We start from the raw sequence: 17,036 nt of genomic DNA, 5'->3' as shown, positions 1-17,036 counted from the left end.
TTTTGAAAGGATAGTTGGAATGATTTCCCCTTAACTTGAAGATAAGATCTTCTTCGAGGAGGAAAGTGTGGTCATCTGAGTGAAATGCCAACAAACTCTCAAATAGGATAAAGAACACAAAAGTGGCCACGGGGTGTCGCTGACATTTGATGCATCACTGTTAGGAACCTGGTTAGGTACGAGAAAGACTGTGGACTTTTATTTTTTTAATTTTTATTGGAATATAATTGCTTTACAATGTTGTGTTAGTTTCTACTGTACAGCAAAGTGAATCAGCTATACATACATACATATATATATATATATATATATATATATATATCCCCTGCTTTTTGGATTTCCTTCCCATTTAGGTCACCACAGAGCACTGAGTAGAGTTCCCTGTGCTATACAGCAGGTTCTCATTAGTTATCGATTTTATACATAGTAGGGTATATATATCAATCCCATTCTCCCAATTCATCCTACCCCTCCTTCTCCCCTTGGTATCCATAAGTTTGTTCTCTACATCTGTGTCTCTATTTCTGCTTTGCAAATAAGTTCATCTGTACCATTTTTCTAGGTTCCACATATAAGCAATATTATATGATACTTGTTTTTTTCTTTCTGACTTACTTCACTCTGTATGACAGTCTCTAGGTCTATCCACGTCTCTGTGAATGGCACCATTTCATTCCTTTTTATGGCTGAGTAATATTACATTGTATATGTGTACCACATCTTGTTTACTGTGGACTTTATTTTGTGACTTTCCAGGTGTGAAAAATCTATACTGTCAAGATGGTATAAGAATGAACATTATTTTACCTTTTATTTTCAAAGTTTTTCTTGTAGTCAAATTCCTGATCTTGAGTCTGAATGGTTTTTGCTGCTGTGTTTTTCGTGTTAACAATTTCTTTCCTTTGTTTCCTGGCTAGATGTCCTCTTGCAGCTGAAACATATAAGGCCCAGAGCAGTGTTAATTATAATAAATAAAAAGCATTACTTCAATGGGTAGAAACAAATGGCTTTTGACCATCAGTGTCAAAGAGGAAAATGAAATTAAAGACTCCAAATAGAACAGGTTCGAAAAAATATGGGAATCATTAACAAGACTCTTCCAGACGACAAGCTTTAGCAAGAAAATAATTAAAGTAACTTTCGTATTAAGGGGAGTATTAAGATGAAACTAAAATGATAGAGATGAACTAAGTTGATGAAAAAGACAACATGTACTCACTCCTTTGCTTAAAATCTGCTAATGCTTATGTTTCTTTTATTTCTGCCATGCTCAGCTATTCATGGGAGAAAACCCCTATTATCTAAGTATATGGTTTGGACCTTTCGGCCAATTATTCTTGGAGCCAGATATATTTCAGAATTCAGATTTAAACTTTTTAAAAAAAATTTTTAGAAAAGTAATTCAGAACAGATAACATATATTCTGTAAAATTCCCCATGGTAAGTCAGCATTCCATAGTCAAACACATGAATATTTCTCCAGAAAAACACACAATTCTTACCGAGTGGGATGAATAAAGGACTGTGAATATTAGGTCATGTTTCACTTCCAAATGAGTTATAAAAAACCTCTTTTTTCAGTGTTTTACGAAGTTTGGAATTGTGGATAAAGAATTAAATCCCAAATTGCAGGGTTTGCATTTTTGATGTCCCAGTGAGAAGTGAAGGGTTTAAAATTCCAAAAGATGATGATGAGCTCTTATGGATTGACAAATTGGACTGGACCTTGAACCGAATCTTTTGAATGTCAGTCAGCTACTCTGCCCACCACATCAGTGTTCTTCAGAATGTAGGTTGCAAATAAATAGTGGATCGTAAAATCGATTTAGTGGGCCAAATCTAACATCTAGAAATTAAATGGAATAAACCAGAATAGAAAAGTATCAGAATGCAGTGCTTGTAGTATGTGTGTGTATCAGGTTACAGAGTAAAATACATTTTTTGTTATAGGTATCTAGTCAAAAGTTTTTGAAAGATATTGTATTAAGCCATGCTGGGTTCTAAATTTAGCTTTTTATAGAAAAATGGAAAGTGAAATCCAAAGTCTATTAATACATTTAATAAAAACTTGTGAAACATGATTATAAATATTATTTCCCTACAGTTAACAGAAAGAAATGGATGCCCTTTAGCAGAATGAGATTTCATTAAGTTGTCAAAAATTATGACAAGTGTAACCTTTGGAATAAAGTAGGGAAAATGTTATTGTCCAATGGGTTATAATAATATGATTCTTGAGATCTACAATTAATTCAGTCACTTGCTGTATCTTGCACAATACGTCAATTGTGTTTCATAGTGACAGAAAATTTAAAAATTATTTTCTTTAAAACAAAACATTTATTCAGATATTAAAAGTGTCAGTCACTACAACAATCATTCAGATTTAGCATAGAGAAAGTATCAAGGTAACAGAGTTTGGAATTAAACACGAAAGCTACATAAGAATTGGAGGTAAGATTTGATTTCATGCACACATCTAAACACAGCATTATGTTTTGTTACACAGTGAGATGGTCTGAGTTATTACCTGACTGTATTATTATAGCGCTCTCTTTCCTTTTCTTCTGTATTTTTTGGTATCTTCTTGAACCCAAGAATCCTCTGACACAGGCTTGAATCAAAATAAGCTTGTCGATGGCTTCCTTTCGCATTAAATTTAACTGTTCCACATGATAATACTTAAGGAACACCTTAAAAGAATTAAAATAAAACACAATAAAACTACGGTGTGCAGGTGTGAAACAGTCATGTGCTGTGCTCTGAAGACTAGATTATATTCTAAACATTTTTCGATTTTGGAAATCACTATCTTTTGCTTCTTTGGCTTGGATGTTGCTAGCACATTATAGATTTTTATGATTGAAGAAAACCCCTCTTTGAGAAGGAATATAGTTTAACAATCATACTGTTTATTTGCAACAGGTACCTAGGTTTTGTTGGATGGGCCAATATGAGTGGAGGATACCAAGCTCTTTTATCAAAGTTTTAGCATCAGATACTCTGGGCAAAGCTAATTTTTTATGCTTTTTGAAAGAAGAGATAATTAAACTTCCCAAACTTAAAAATCTTACAAATCTATTTGTAAGAGAGAGGACAGTTATAGTTACAGGAGTTCATTCACCAAATGTTTACTGAGACCTATTCTATGTACTTATCTGCTGGGATACAAAGGTGAACAAACCAGGGGCACTGCCCTTCAGGGGCTCACAGTGTTGTCAGTGGAGAGAGTAAGGCAGAGAGAGGGTCCCATGCAGAATGAACAACTTTCCCACCGGACCCAGCAGCCACTGTGAAGATAGGAGGGCTGATTTATGATGATTCTAAAATCAAAATGAATCAGAGCAACAGGGGAGCCTGAAGGCTCGGAGCTGTTCTCAACTAAGAGTTTTCAACCACTCTCAGGAAACAGGAAGGTATGTTTTTTTCTTTTAATGGCTAAATTTACTAATGAAAGTCACCTCAAAGAGAGTTTATTGAATCCACTAAGAAGTCACTTAAATTCAAATTTAAGAGCTGAGTCATGAGACCTGGTAACCCTGACTGTAGAATTCTCTCAGCACTTAGAAGCCTGGCACCAAGGGCCAACAGTTTAGCATTACAGGTTTTGATTGAATTTAGTTTTAATTTCTACAGGACTCTAGATGTTAATATATTTAGTCTATTCTACTGCCGACAATTCATTTAAAATTCAATCTATCTAAAAAGGTCATCATTTTTTTTGCACAGCATTAGGAATGTTCTATATTGAATACTTTTATCCATCTTAATGAGTTGGAAAAGGTGAAGTGGAAAAATACAAATAGCTTTAAAAGGCTGCGTAAATATCATGCAAAACTGGAACTGCAAAGGGCCTTTTTACAAGTTAAAACTCCATTTGAGTTAGGCATGTGTTTCAGACCATAAATCATGAGATTTCAGCCTGACAAAATTCATTTTTGTGAGAATCTGAAAGAAAATGGTGTGAATAAAAAACATATCTTTGTAATGCTCAGGAATTCCCCTTACTAAATACTAAAGTAAATACGGATTACTGGATATGTAGGACACTCCGTATAAGATAAACACTTTGAAAATTTCCTTAAGTTGTTAACAGGCCTAACTTTTCTTTTTTTAAATTAATTTTTATTGGAGTATAGTTGATTTACAATGTTGTGTTAGTTTCTGCTATACAGCAAAGTGAATCAGTTATAAGAAAGACAAATATCATATGACATTGTTTATATGTGGAATCTAAAAAAATGGTACAAACGAACTTATTTACAAAACAGAAATAGAGTCACAGATGTGGAAAACAAACTTATCGTTACCAAGGGGGAAATCGGGGTGGGGGGGATAAATTGGGAGATGGGAACTGACATATACACACTACTATATATAAGAGAGATAACTAACAGGCCTAACTTTTCATCTGAACATATGAAAATTCTGTCCCCCACTTCCCGCAGCTAATATAAATTTCTTGGCAAGTGTGGCATTTCAGTCTATGCCTATGGAATAGCTGATAGCAGTTACTCTTGAGTGGTCAATCTGACTACTTCATTGCCTTAGCTTGATTCTTCTTCTCCATCCTCCCCCAGTGATACATTTAGTGTACTCCCAGGACCTGGTCCTGTTTACATCTCCTTATCCCCATCTTGTTTGTAATGCTCTGAGGATATCTGAGAAGTAAATGTATCCTTTCTCCAAGAAGCCACCTATTTTACTTCCATATTCAAAAGGTTATGATTCACAGGTTATGATTTTGTACTTCATTCTTTAAGGCAGGGGTCCCCGACCCCCAGGAGGAACCAGGCCTCACAGCAGGAGGTGAGCGGCGGGCGAGCGAGCGAAGCTTCATCTGCCGCTCCCCATCGCTCGCATTACCACCTGAGCCATCCTCCCCCCGCCCCCCATCCGTGGAAAAACTGTCTTCCACGAAACCAGTCCCTGGTGTCAAAAAGGCCGGGGACCGCTGCATTAAGGGATTAAATAAGCTAAGGTCTCACAGGCTCTCAAATCTGATACATAAACACACCAATATCCAAACACCTATAGTGTGAGTCTAGTAATAACATTTCACTCCGGATAAATTTCAAGTTTACAACAAAAGCAGATTTGAGAATTAGGAAAATAAAGAAAAACAGAATCCTACTGAAATCATTATGATTCTCGACAGCTTTTTGACTATATCTGGTGGTGATAAAATAGAGAAAATATAGAAGTCTGTTTTCTAGACTCATCCATTCCATCCTTTTTTGGATAAATCTTCAAGATATATTTTTCTTGAACTTCTTAAAAGAAACCTTTATGAGAGCAAAGTGTTTAATTCTGCTGAAGAAGGAAACCGTTATGACTTTATCAATTTTCTTCCCCTATTTCAAGCTAGAGATTCTATAACATGAAAAGCCATGATATTTTCAATCACTGTAAAATGTAATTCTCAGTACATCCACCATAAGTATGAATTTTTTCCTTGAAAATTACATGAAAACATTACTTTCGTTTTTCCAAGGGCCCAGTTATCCAGACCAGCTTTTTCCAAAATGGTGGCACAGGTGTCAGGGCTCAGTGGAGGTTCTTCACACCACTTGTAACAGAGAACATGGTACCTTTGAACGGGAGAGAGGGCTGGTTAGTATTTCATAAAAGTTCAACGTCTCAGGAGCCTGGTGGGCTTCTTAGAACAACTCTGCAGTAAACTGAATTCCAGACTGACTACTTGTGTAATTTGAGCATTGTTTTTCACTTCAGTGATGCTTTTCAACACAACACTAAAATCCCGTACAAAACTCTGTCGTTCAAAAAAAAATTAACTGGATATTTTTTAAAAAGCAACCTTTCTCTGGTCACTGAAAGCAGAAGGACCGCAGCGGCAGAAGCAGAGGGAAAGATTTCATTCACTTTTTTCATCTTCACAAAAACACTGGGAGCTGATCTTCAAATTGGGTGAAGGAGTTTAATTCTACACAAACTTCCCACATCACAGCAACAGTTGAGGGGAGGAAGTGAGTAAGGGGTTAATGCAGGAGGGAAATGAGAGAGGAGGAGATGTTCACTGCCCATCCGCCTGTGTTCTAGATGCCATCTCCTCCTGTCCCTCCTCCTCTCTTCTTCTGTATATTTTCAATCCCCTTTCTCTCTCCTGCCTCCTCACATTTAGCGCAAAACAATCCCCCTAAGTGCCTCTCCTCTGAAATGATTCCATATCCCCCACTGGCTTTGTAGACAAGTAGAAAGATGGTTTAGAATAACTGTCTCCATTTCCCTACTTCCCGTCGCTCCTCAGCTCCTGGGATCTTATTTAATCGCATATGATCTCTTAGTGACGAAGCCTTAGCGGATTGTTTTCCATCCTAATCCTAAGTGTTCTTTCTGTAGTTCTCCATCTTGAGAGAGTGTCCCTGAAGTTCCCATCCCACCCTGCGCCCCCCCACCCCATTTCTCCTCCTCCTTTTCAGTCTCCTCGACTTGCTGCTTAAATGCTAGGGCTCTACAGTGTTCTGTTTCTTTCTAAGCTCTCTCCACGCGTCTCGTCTACATGCACGACTCTGACTGTTCCCTGTATGTGATGATTGCTATATATACATCCTCAGCCCTATTTCCATAAGCTGGGAACACATTACTTCTGACTGCCTACCCTACATCCCCACCTGCTTATCCCACAGACACTCCAGACTCAGCAAAATGCACCACCTTTTCTCTCCTATCTCTGTGAATGACGTCACCCCTTCTTAAGGTACTAAAGCTAGAAACCTGTGCATCATCTTAGATTCTTTCCTCTTCTTCCCTCGGTGTATCCAACAAGCTTAGACGTCGCTCTGAAATCCCCGTCTTTTTCTCTAGTCCTACTGCCCTTACCTTAAACCACCTCCTCTCACCCTGACACCTGCAGCCACCACCTGACTGGCTATGTGCGTCTTCACGCCCTCCTCCCCGCTTCCTAGCCGACGTCCACAGCTCTGTCTGAATTACCTTAATAAAATGAAAATCTGATCAAGTCCTTTCCTGACTTGAAAGTCTCCGAGAATTTCCCAAGTTCTAAGCTGGGATGGCAAAAGCAGGTGCTTTCAAAGGCTGGGCAGGCCACGTGAATATGTGAGCCGGGAAGCGTGACAATGTGGGAAATGCAGAAGTCACACCTGCTGGAAGGCAGTCTTTAAAACTGGTTGCCACGTATGATGACGAGTCTGCATGCCCCCTCCTGCTCTGTATCCCCGCCCACCTTGCTAGCCTCACCCTTGGCCACTTTCCACGGACATCCTGAGCTCCAGGCATGAAAGCTATTCACAGTTATGCCAAAGGGCCACGCCTGCTCATGGCTCGATGCTTTTGGATGTGTCATCCTCTGTGCCTGTATGTCCTTCCATCCTCACTCCTTGTTCCCTCAAAGGAGATCTGCTCTTTCAATATTCTAGAAACGCTCCTTAACAAATCTTCAGCGAATAGACCACTGGACTAACGTTCTATTTCCCTGTGTACGACGCACCGGCTGACGTCCGCTGCACGCTTGGGGTACGTGGGCAGCAGCTTTGCCTAGTGTGCCTGGGCGCTTCTGCTCCCACCAGGGGAGCTGTGTTTGCTGCCAAACCTGTTCATTCACTTGGTGAGGAGTTACTCAAATAAATATCAGATGAACTGATGAAACATGAGTGAGGAAAGCCAGAGGGCTGTTTCTCGAAAAGTGCATCAAATGCTTTGGTAAGACCTTCTAAAGAAGTACTTATTCTAAAAAACTATGGAATTAAACATGGATGAAGCCATTACAGAAGTTGGAGCAGAATCATAAGAATCAAGAAATATTTAGCCCTGTGATTGTTTCAGGAGTTATCTTTAGCTTCTTGCTTCACCTCAAGAAATATGAATGGAAATCATACATAAGGGATTATGAATCGTTTATGTAAGAAAGAGTCAATAAACTCTGATTAGTGGACTTTATTCAAAGAAAAAAATAAGCCTATATCAAAAGATTGAAAAATGAATACATGTTGATGTTCTAATATATATAGTATGTATTTACATATTACTTTTATGATTATCTGCTTTCTCTGAATTTCTACTATAATCTAAGAAGTCTCCCCCTTTTCTCCTCACTCCCACCAGCTCTACTTCATGCTCCCAGACCTGCACACTTTTAGCAAAAATATCCACTCTTTTTCACTCGTGTAACAAATACTTATTGAACACCTAGCGTGTGCCAGGCACCCTGCTAAGTGCTGGGGACACAGCAGTGAACACGGCAGACCAACACCCTGGCCTCCTGGAGTTTATGTTACATCGTATGATAATGTAGATAATCAGATCCCTGTTCCCACAACTAGTCTAGACTGTGAGTTTCTTAACGTCAGAGGTTCTTTTATGAATCTTTGGGTTAAGATTTGAGTTAATCTTTTGTTCAAGGACTGGAACATAGTGGGTGTGCAATTAAATGCTTGTCGAGTGACTCACGGACTGTCTCTGGGACTTGCTGTGGAAATAAACATCTAGGCGCACCAGATGCGCTTATGGAGGAAAGCCCCAGACCTGTGCTTTGTTGTGCCTCTTGTTTTAAATACAACATACTGACTCTGCTTTGCCTTTTATGGGTTCGCTTCATGGTGTACATTGTGGTATTTTAGACCACAGCATGGTAGGTAGTAAGTAATTTGGGGAGTTTGAGGCTGAGGCAAAAATAATAATGAAAATAATTATAGCTGATATGTATTGTCGACATTTGGCTCCATCTACAAACTTCATATGTATTACTTCATTTAATGTTTATAACCACCTATAAAGTAGATATTGATACTATTATCATCATCCTTATTTGCAGATGGGAAGATTGAAGATCGAACGTTACTGAACAAAGTCACACATTTAGTAAGTGGCAGAATTGGGATTCAAACCTGGGTTTTCTGATTTCAAAGCATGTGTACTTACCTCCTTCACTACACTACTTCCTTTGCTAAGTTCTGTTTGTTTTAGAGCTCTGACAGCCAAACCATTGTGTATAGGTGCCTGGTGGGAAAATAGAGCCAACTTCAGTGGCTTCTTAGTATAAGGGTTCATTTGAAATAACTACAGTAAAAACCCAGTGTCTTGTGCAAAGTAAGTTCATGTCATGTGTCTTCCTTTAGGATTACTTCTTTGTCACAAAACAGAAGAGTTTATCTACAACAGAATGGACAAAGGGTCTGATGAATTTTGCATCTTTCAAGGAGGGTTAGTCAAAGGCTAAGCCAGACAGAGGAGGGTTATTTAGTCCTATTTACACCTCCACAGGGCCTTTGCAAATTGTCCTGCCTTCCTAAGGGTCTACGCCAATTCGGATGACAGTTTTCAATTTAGTGACAGAGAAAAGCCTTAGCCTTTTATTTCTGGAGCTTCCTAGATTCAGAACAGTTATTCACATGTTCTCCATAAACTTAGCTTTTTCCCCTCTTCATTTATCATGTAGTAATTTGCTATTCTATAATAGCATGGGACTTGGAAGCATATTTAAAAATTTATTCTCACCTCTGACCTTCCAAATAACTTACTTTCAAGTACAACATCATCAAGAAAATAAGCTCAGCTCTTCTACGGGCCATACTGTAAAACCATAGACAGTTTTGAAACTACTAGTTTGGTCTAGCATTTAAGGCTCTCTCTTCATAACTTTACCTGATCGGTTTTCCCACCTGATCCCATCTTTATAATGTCTGTCACGTCAGTAACACATACCGCGCAGCCAGTCTAATCCAAGTCCCTCTCGTTTTTGGAACACCAACCTGAACACCAAGAAAGCCCCTTCCTGTCTTCTCCATAAACTATGCCCACCATCAGATCCCCGTTTAGCACTCTTTCTTGATATTCTCTCTTATCAGCCTTCCTGGAGATCATCTTTCTCTTCCCTGAACTCTTACACTATGTACCATCCCTTTGGATCTTGGTATTTATTACCCTGCATTGTTCATTAACCTCCTATGTCTACAGCTCTGAGAATCCTAACTGGATTGTTAACTCTTGAGGATCAAGCAAGCTTTAAAACTCAGTGTCTTCCACAGTACTTAGCACAGTGCCTTGTATATAAAAAAAAGTCACTGAAATTTAACGGTACTTATATTAAGATTATATTAACGTGACCTACATTGATAGTTAAGCAAGTTAAAGATGAACTCTTCTAAAATATGAAAAGTATAATAATAAGGTCAAATTTTAATTTGAAATTTGAAACTCAAGAATGTTTGGGTTACCTGCTTTCATGTACAGAATGGAGAATTTACCTACTGGCCAATAAGAAATTCCTGTATTTTTTATTTCTTAAGTTTTGAATATAAAATTGGGTCTGCTCTGTGAGAAGTAAAGTCAATGATTAAATGTTGGCTGTACTTCTGAACTCTAAACCGTGAAGTTTTTAAGTCTGTCTTAAACTAGTATAGAAGAGTTGCCAATATGAAAGTCACTATATTTATGTAATTTTGCTCTCCATCATGAAAACGTGGTAGGGTTTTCTTTCTATCAAGGCAGTTCAAATGAATACCTTTCTTTTCTTTCCGAGGTCTCTAAAGAAAAAAAATCAAAAATTACCATGAATTGTTGAAAATATGAAAATTTGCAAAAAGAATTAGAATTCTCATTTCATTTAGAAAGGGTCTTGGTTACCGCAAGTAAAAGAATGTTCGACACAGACAAGACAATGGTTTGTGGGTTTTTTTGTGATTGCACAGTTCATTGTGCAATCACAAAACTTTGTTTTATTCTTAATATTACTTTGTACACTCTTTAAAAAAGGCAGAGAATGTTACCTATGGAGACTTCCTCAAATGCTAGGCTTTACCTGAAAATTGTAATAGACTTCACTTATGCAAACTGAAACTTCAAGTTTAACGGCTAAGAGAAATCATCGAATTGATAAATATCAGAAACATGGGCATTTCAAACATTAAATATATAAGATATTGAACCTCTATAGCACCACTAGTGTGTTACTTGATCATATACATTTAATACATAACTTAATTCATTTTACATTAATCTCAAACATTGAGAAGGACTCCTAAAACCTAATTGCTTCTGTATGTCTTCTAAATCCCCTTTAGAGACTATCTCACTCGATCCTCATTACAACTCTATCAGGCAGTCATGAGGAAAATGAGGTTTCCTGGAGGCCAGGGTTTCTCAGCCTTGACACTGTTAATATCTCAGGCTGGATAATTCATTGTTGGGGGCGGGGAGGTTGTCCTGTGCATTTTAGGATGTTTAACAGCATCTCTGGTCTCCACACACTAGATGCCATCAGCACCCTGCCCTCCCACCAGTTGTGACAACCGAAAATGTCTCCACACATTAACATGTTTTTTGAGGGTAAAAATCTCCCCTCACTGGCAATCACCGGTACCGGCCCATGGTCACACAGCAAGTGGCAGAGCTAGGATAAGAACCTGCTCCCCCAGCTCCTCAGAACAGAACCTCAGGCGCCTCTGTCATCCTGTCTCTGACCTGGATCTCTCAGCTGACAACAGAAATTTCCAGCCCCAGTTAAGGGTTAACCTTCTCCTTTGACACACAATCATTTTCATGAACAAAATGCATGCCTCCTTTCTAGAACCCCTGAGTGATTCTCTTTCTGTTGCCTATCATTCTTCTCAAGAATTTTTACTGTACATGGAAACTAAAAACAAGTCCACATACCGCTTTATAAAGTTGGCAAAAAGTATCCGATGTGAGTATCCCAGCCTTCGAATTCTTGCTGTTTCCAGAATGCCTGTGTAGCGAAGCTGGAGCAGGACTTTCTCTTTGTCGTATTTTCTTGCCTGACGTTCATTGTTTGGTTTGATGCAGCGGACAAAGTGAGGTTGGCCGACCACCATTTTAGATAACAAATCCATCAGAGAATACTATAATATGCAACAAAAATAAAATTCCCAGCGTAGCATTCAGAAACTTATGAGCTCGCAGGTCTTTCTTTTAATTATAAGAATAAAATCTGAAAACTGAGAGTTACACAGTAATTCACAATGAGGGATATATGTGTTAATAAATATTTTCTTTATAGTATATTTTAAAAAATACATATTTACTCATAAAAATGTAGAGGCAATAACTAGGAACTTAGCTATTAAAAGGTTGCCTGTGAATTCTTAAGGCAACTTTAATTAATAGACGAAATTATTTTTGATATAGCTTGTTTGGAAGTAATTATATCGTCTCAGGGAAACTGGCCAAATTACAATATTTAGCACACAATCTGGTTTCCTCCTTATACTATTAATTTCCCTGTCTAGTTCTTTTTTTGCAGAAAGTACGAAAGTAAACACTTTAATCCCTCTCAGTATCATCTCCTAGTTTAAAATAAGGACTGACAAGTTAATGCATTTTACTCTGTAAGACACAGTTATAAAAATAAGCAAATCCGCTTAAGTACTCTAATCTGCTCTAGTTTGATAATTTTCTTATTTTAGAAATATTTTAATCACATAGATATGAAAAGCGTCTTCTGCAGCAATACCTTATTAAAACAGCAGCTAATTGCTGGACAACCAAGTATAACACAGTAGGATAATCATGGTTCAACTAAAATGGAATCCCAACAAACCAGTATGTCAAAGACCGGGATTACAATCGTTGGCAAGGTAATGAGTGTGTGAATATAGACAGCTGTTGATGGCTGAATCTCCTTTACTGATGGAAATATAAAGCCTGGGTTACAAAGCCAGTGCAAACCAAATCCTGGAATTGGGCAACTGACAAAGCACTGGGTTTGCATAGCTTCCTCTTGGGCACGGACACTCAGCTGTGAGCTTCTTCAAACAGCTGGGGTCCGCCAATTTGGGGCCCTTTTCATAACATTTATCTGTGAGTCATCATTGCAAACATCTGCCAGACACTAGAGATAGGTGATAGATGTGTCTGCTGGCATGCTGAGCAAGAGCTCCCTGCAATTTAGGCACTGGTGTTTCTTAGGGACCAAGGCAGAGTATTATATCATGTTCATCCTCCTCTGCAGAATGAAACATAACTTAAAATATGGTACATACTATACGGAATTACCTTCTATCCCTTTTCACCGCAGCCCGAGGTGTAAAACGACTTTATGAATGCATGGCTTGAACATGCACATACTGTTTGATGCCAACAACAGTGGTATGATAATGGTCTTGGATGACTCACTTAAAGACGAAAATAATCTGGCTGTAAATACTTTCAGTCCTTCAGCTGTGCTGCAGCCTGCTGTAAGGTGGATGTACCAGCAGCAAACGAGATATTAAGCATATAAATGCACTAGGTGCTACTCAAAGATGTTAAGCACACACTGTCTGCTACGAGCTTAGGACCTGAGAAATATTTAATAAAGCTACCCAGTTATTTTTAAAAGTATTTCATGACTCTGTTAGGGAACTGGATTTATTCACTGAACACGTAGTAAATTTAACCCCATTTCCTCCCCTTCTCCCACATTACATGATATTAATGAATTTCTAAATTTTAGGTGGTGTTTTATTCATTTTCATTGGCTGGTTAGTATGATTTTATCAGAAGAGATAAACAAGAACTTGAACCAATAATGAAGGCAGGGTTATCTAGAGTTTGTTCTCCAGGGCACAGAGAGAATCAAGTGCTTCTTTTCTTTCCTATCTCTCTCCTACCTTGCCCAAGGGAGAAAGGTCACCTTGGTCCTATGCTAAGGACACAGTGACTCACTTCCTTGGCATGTTACTGGTATTTCCCTGGTGTCCCTTCTCTTTGTCCCATGCCTACACCAGTTCTGTTTTTCTTTTGCGGCGTTCAGCTCGTCTAGGTACAGGGAGATGTGGAATGGAGACGGATGCTCGACCTTGTCTCATCCGTCCACCTTAAGGTCATTCAGGGGTGGGAAGGAGGACTGATGGTTTTCATACCATTGAATTTCAAACCCTTTTAGGCTTTATTCTAGTGAAAACGTGTTTGGTTCTATGGACAAATTTTAACCAAGCTACAGACCGCCATTAAGATTGACCTAGTATACAATAATTTTATCGATAAAATACCAAAGTAAACCAACCCATAGGTTTTTGAGAATGCACTGTAATATATCGTGTATCTAACACATAGTAAATGAAATACAACACAAATTCTCTTTTGCTAATAGCACTCTGATATTTGTTACTTACTTTTAATCTGTAACTCCCATTTAGAATAAATAACATGCCTAAGCACAACACAACATAATTTAATATCTTACTCTAAAATACGATGCAACTGTTTGTGTTTTCATGTTGGTTGTCTCTCTGGCATGACGGGTGGCTTCTCCAGTTTCCCCCTAAGACCAAGAAAGACAGCAATACTTCAGCACCTATTGTACTTTATGCTCTACAGGGAGCACGTGGAATTTTCCTTAGTCTATGCCTTCACATACATAAAATAACAAAATGTTGAATTTTTATTTTAAGGTAATTGTTTTGCCAGTCTCATTGGGATTTTAATCAGTTTTGCATGGAATGTGAGTATCTCTGACCTTAGCTAATACATTTTTAGTTGGTCTTAGAGTAACATTAAAACTAGCTATAAATGAAGAGTTAGGAATATATCAGAAATGCATGATTATCTTAGTGACTAGCGGTAATATGAACATAACATAAATATCTGTTTAAGTAGAAAAGAAAGATCAAAGGGAGAAAACGAAGGGAAAGGCTGTTTACTCTTATCATACAAATACTTCCATTGTAAAGGTTAGATTCTTAGACTCACTGTCATGAAAAATACGTTTCCTTACCTTTGTCAAGTTGATTGATCTTTCTGAAGTCCTCATTTGATAGTTTATTATGTTTTTAGTTTTAGAATATGGCAGATTACCTATGGGAACGTAGATAAAATTAATACACCTTTTAGAATCCTTAATGGTAGAAGATTTCCTCCATTTACTTCAATGTTAAAATAAGCATTGTTGGCCCTGCAATATTCATACTCACATGATTGGTTAACTAGTTATTGAGACACTTAAAAATAAAATAATATTACTTGAAAATGTATAACAAATTTTAAATTCAGAAAAACACTCCAGCTTAGAGAATAGAAAAAGGAGAGGTAAGTGTTGGATTTCCATTTAATTGCTACAAGATATGGAGTGATTAGGATAAAGGGAGCAATTTGCTTTTTTGTGTGTGTGCTAAATCGCATCTGAGACTTTCTTTAATGCAAATGTAAGCTTTACAATGGGCCTTAAAAATCATATGGATCATTAATTCACATGAAGTGGTTATAAGCAAATCAAGTGTGGTTGAGGGCAAAGGACGTTTTCAACCTAACATTCAGAAATATGTGCCTGGGCTTCTCTGGTGGCGCAGTGGTTGAGAATCTGCCTGCCAATGCAGGGGACACGGGTTCGAGCCCTGGTCTGGGAGGATCCCACATGCCGCGGAGCAACTGGGCCCGTGAGCCACAACTGCTGAGCCTGCGCGTCTGGAGCCTGTGCTGCGCAACGGGAGAGGCTGCGATAGTGAGAGGCCCGCGCACCGCGATGAGGAGTGGCCCCCGCTCGCCACAACTAGAGAAAGCCCTCGCACAGAAACAAAGACCCAACACAGCCAAAAATAAATAAATTAATTAAAGAAAAAAAAAAAAAAAAAAAAGAGATATGTGCCTGTGCTAGGGCTCTATAATGGTACACAACCCAAGGCTGTGAAAAATCACAGTGTAGTGAGAAAGATTACGTCCTCTGAAGCCAGGAAGACCTGGGTTTGCATACCAGCCGCAGTGTTTAAACTGTGGATCATCTACTTAGTCTCTGAGTCACAGTGTGTGTCCAGAAAATGCGGACAGTTATGCCTACCTCACAGGATTTTGATGACAGGTGACAGTATGTCTAGCCCGTGGTGCCTGGAAATGTCAGTTCTCCTTCACTCGTTGCCCACCTCCCACCAAGCACAATACACCAACCAACCCACAAGCCAAGAGTTTATCATCCTAGTAGGAATGTTCAAACTATCTCCAGAATTCCGTATCACTTCAGAAAGATTGTTTCTCGTTCATTCTTGCAGGCAGTGGGGCTACATATTTTGGCAAATCCTTCACATTTTTTTTGTGGCTGCAGAAGGCTGGCTCAGAGATGAGGGTGCAGGAAGGAGCCCTGCCTGGGGCGCGGCTGGCAGCGCCCTGCTCTGCTCTCGTCCCCTTTCCCTCATCACCCCAGGAAAAGTGCTGGGGAGGGGGTGTGACTTTTTTGTGGGGCTGAAACTGCATTCGGCACGGTTCCCTCTTGAAATGTGACTCTTGCTGAACAGAGCTGAGTGGAGAGAGACGGTAACTGATGATCGTCAGAGGGGCAGCTTCAGGAAGTATGCCTACTGTTCTTTTTCTTTCTTTCTTTCTTTCTTTCTTTTTTAGGATTACCAGGGAAAGTTTTAGAAAAATAATTTAATTGGGGGGAAAAGTGACCATAGACTTGGAGATTTCTTGGAAGCATGATGAACATACAAAGTGCAAGAAGCACATTAATTAGGATAGACCCTTTGCTTAATAGATATCATTACTTAATATTAACCAAATATAAAGTAAAATTTTAAGTCTATCTGAAAATCAAACAACTAGAGGAAATTTAAAGATTACTAATTTCCCTTTAACAAAATTTACACACTAACCATAAAATTATTTAACAATAAGTGAGAGCCTTTCAAAAACTCATTTATGCATATCAGCAAGAACTAAAATTAGCATAGATCTTAATTTCAGAAAAATATATCCTCTTTGCATCTATAGTTGACCTGACGAACGAACCCGTGATAAAACAAACTAGAGATTTGAGCTGCCAGGAATTCTGATGTATTTTCCCCTAATGCTGGCCGAACTATATTTCATATTTGCATGCAAAGGGCCATGGTTATTTTAGAATCTTGGAGACAGCATAATGTAGAACCGACGAACCTGAGCTTTCAAGCCTAATTCTAAGACCTCTCAGTGGGGTAATGTTGAGAAAGCAGCTCAACATTCCCGAGTCTCCATGTGTCATCTGTAAAAGCAGTTCCTCCTCAGAGTGTTGTTTTTAATTTATTTATTTTATTTATTTATTTTTGGCTGTGTTGGGTCTTCGTTGCTGCATGCAGGCTTTCTCTAGTTGCGAT

General features: G+C 38.5%; 1 protein-coding gene across 1 annotated transcript in view; it reads right to left on the bottom strand.

Annotated features, from left to right (window-relative positions):
* MYO3A (myosin IIIA) overlaps positions 1–17,036 on the bottom strand; it is a 180,449-nt gene that overhangs the window by 34,884 nt on the left and 128,529 nt on the right. Inside the window, exons 23-28 of the mRNA XM_068545549.1 lie at positions 14,693–14,772; positions 14,162–14,239; positions 11,632–11,837; positions 5,480–5,591; positions 2,531–2,693; positions 808–931 (exon numbers count right to left, since the gene is read on the bottom strand). Coding sequence (XP_068401650.1) covers positions 808–931; positions 2,531–2,693; positions 5,480–5,591; positions 11,632–11,837; positions 14,162–14,239; positions 14,693–14,772 — 763 coding nt within the window. The remainder of the gene's footprint in view (positions 1–807; positions 932–2,530; positions 2,694–5,479; positions 5,592–11,631; positions 11,838–14,161; positions 14,240–14,692; positions 14,773–17,036) is intronic.

The sequence above is a fragment of the Eschrichtius robustus genome, chromosome 1 (genome assembly GCF_028021215.1).
Source record: "Eschrichtius robustus isolate mEscRob2 chromosome 1, mEscRob2.pri, whole genome shotgun sequence".
Taxonomy (NCBI): Eukaryota; Metazoa; Chordata; class Mammalia; order Artiodactyla; family Eschrichtiidae; genus Eschrichtius; species Eschrichtius robustus.
Note: the sequence above shows the minus strand (reverse complement) of the source record. Positions and strands in the feature narration are given on the sequence as shown.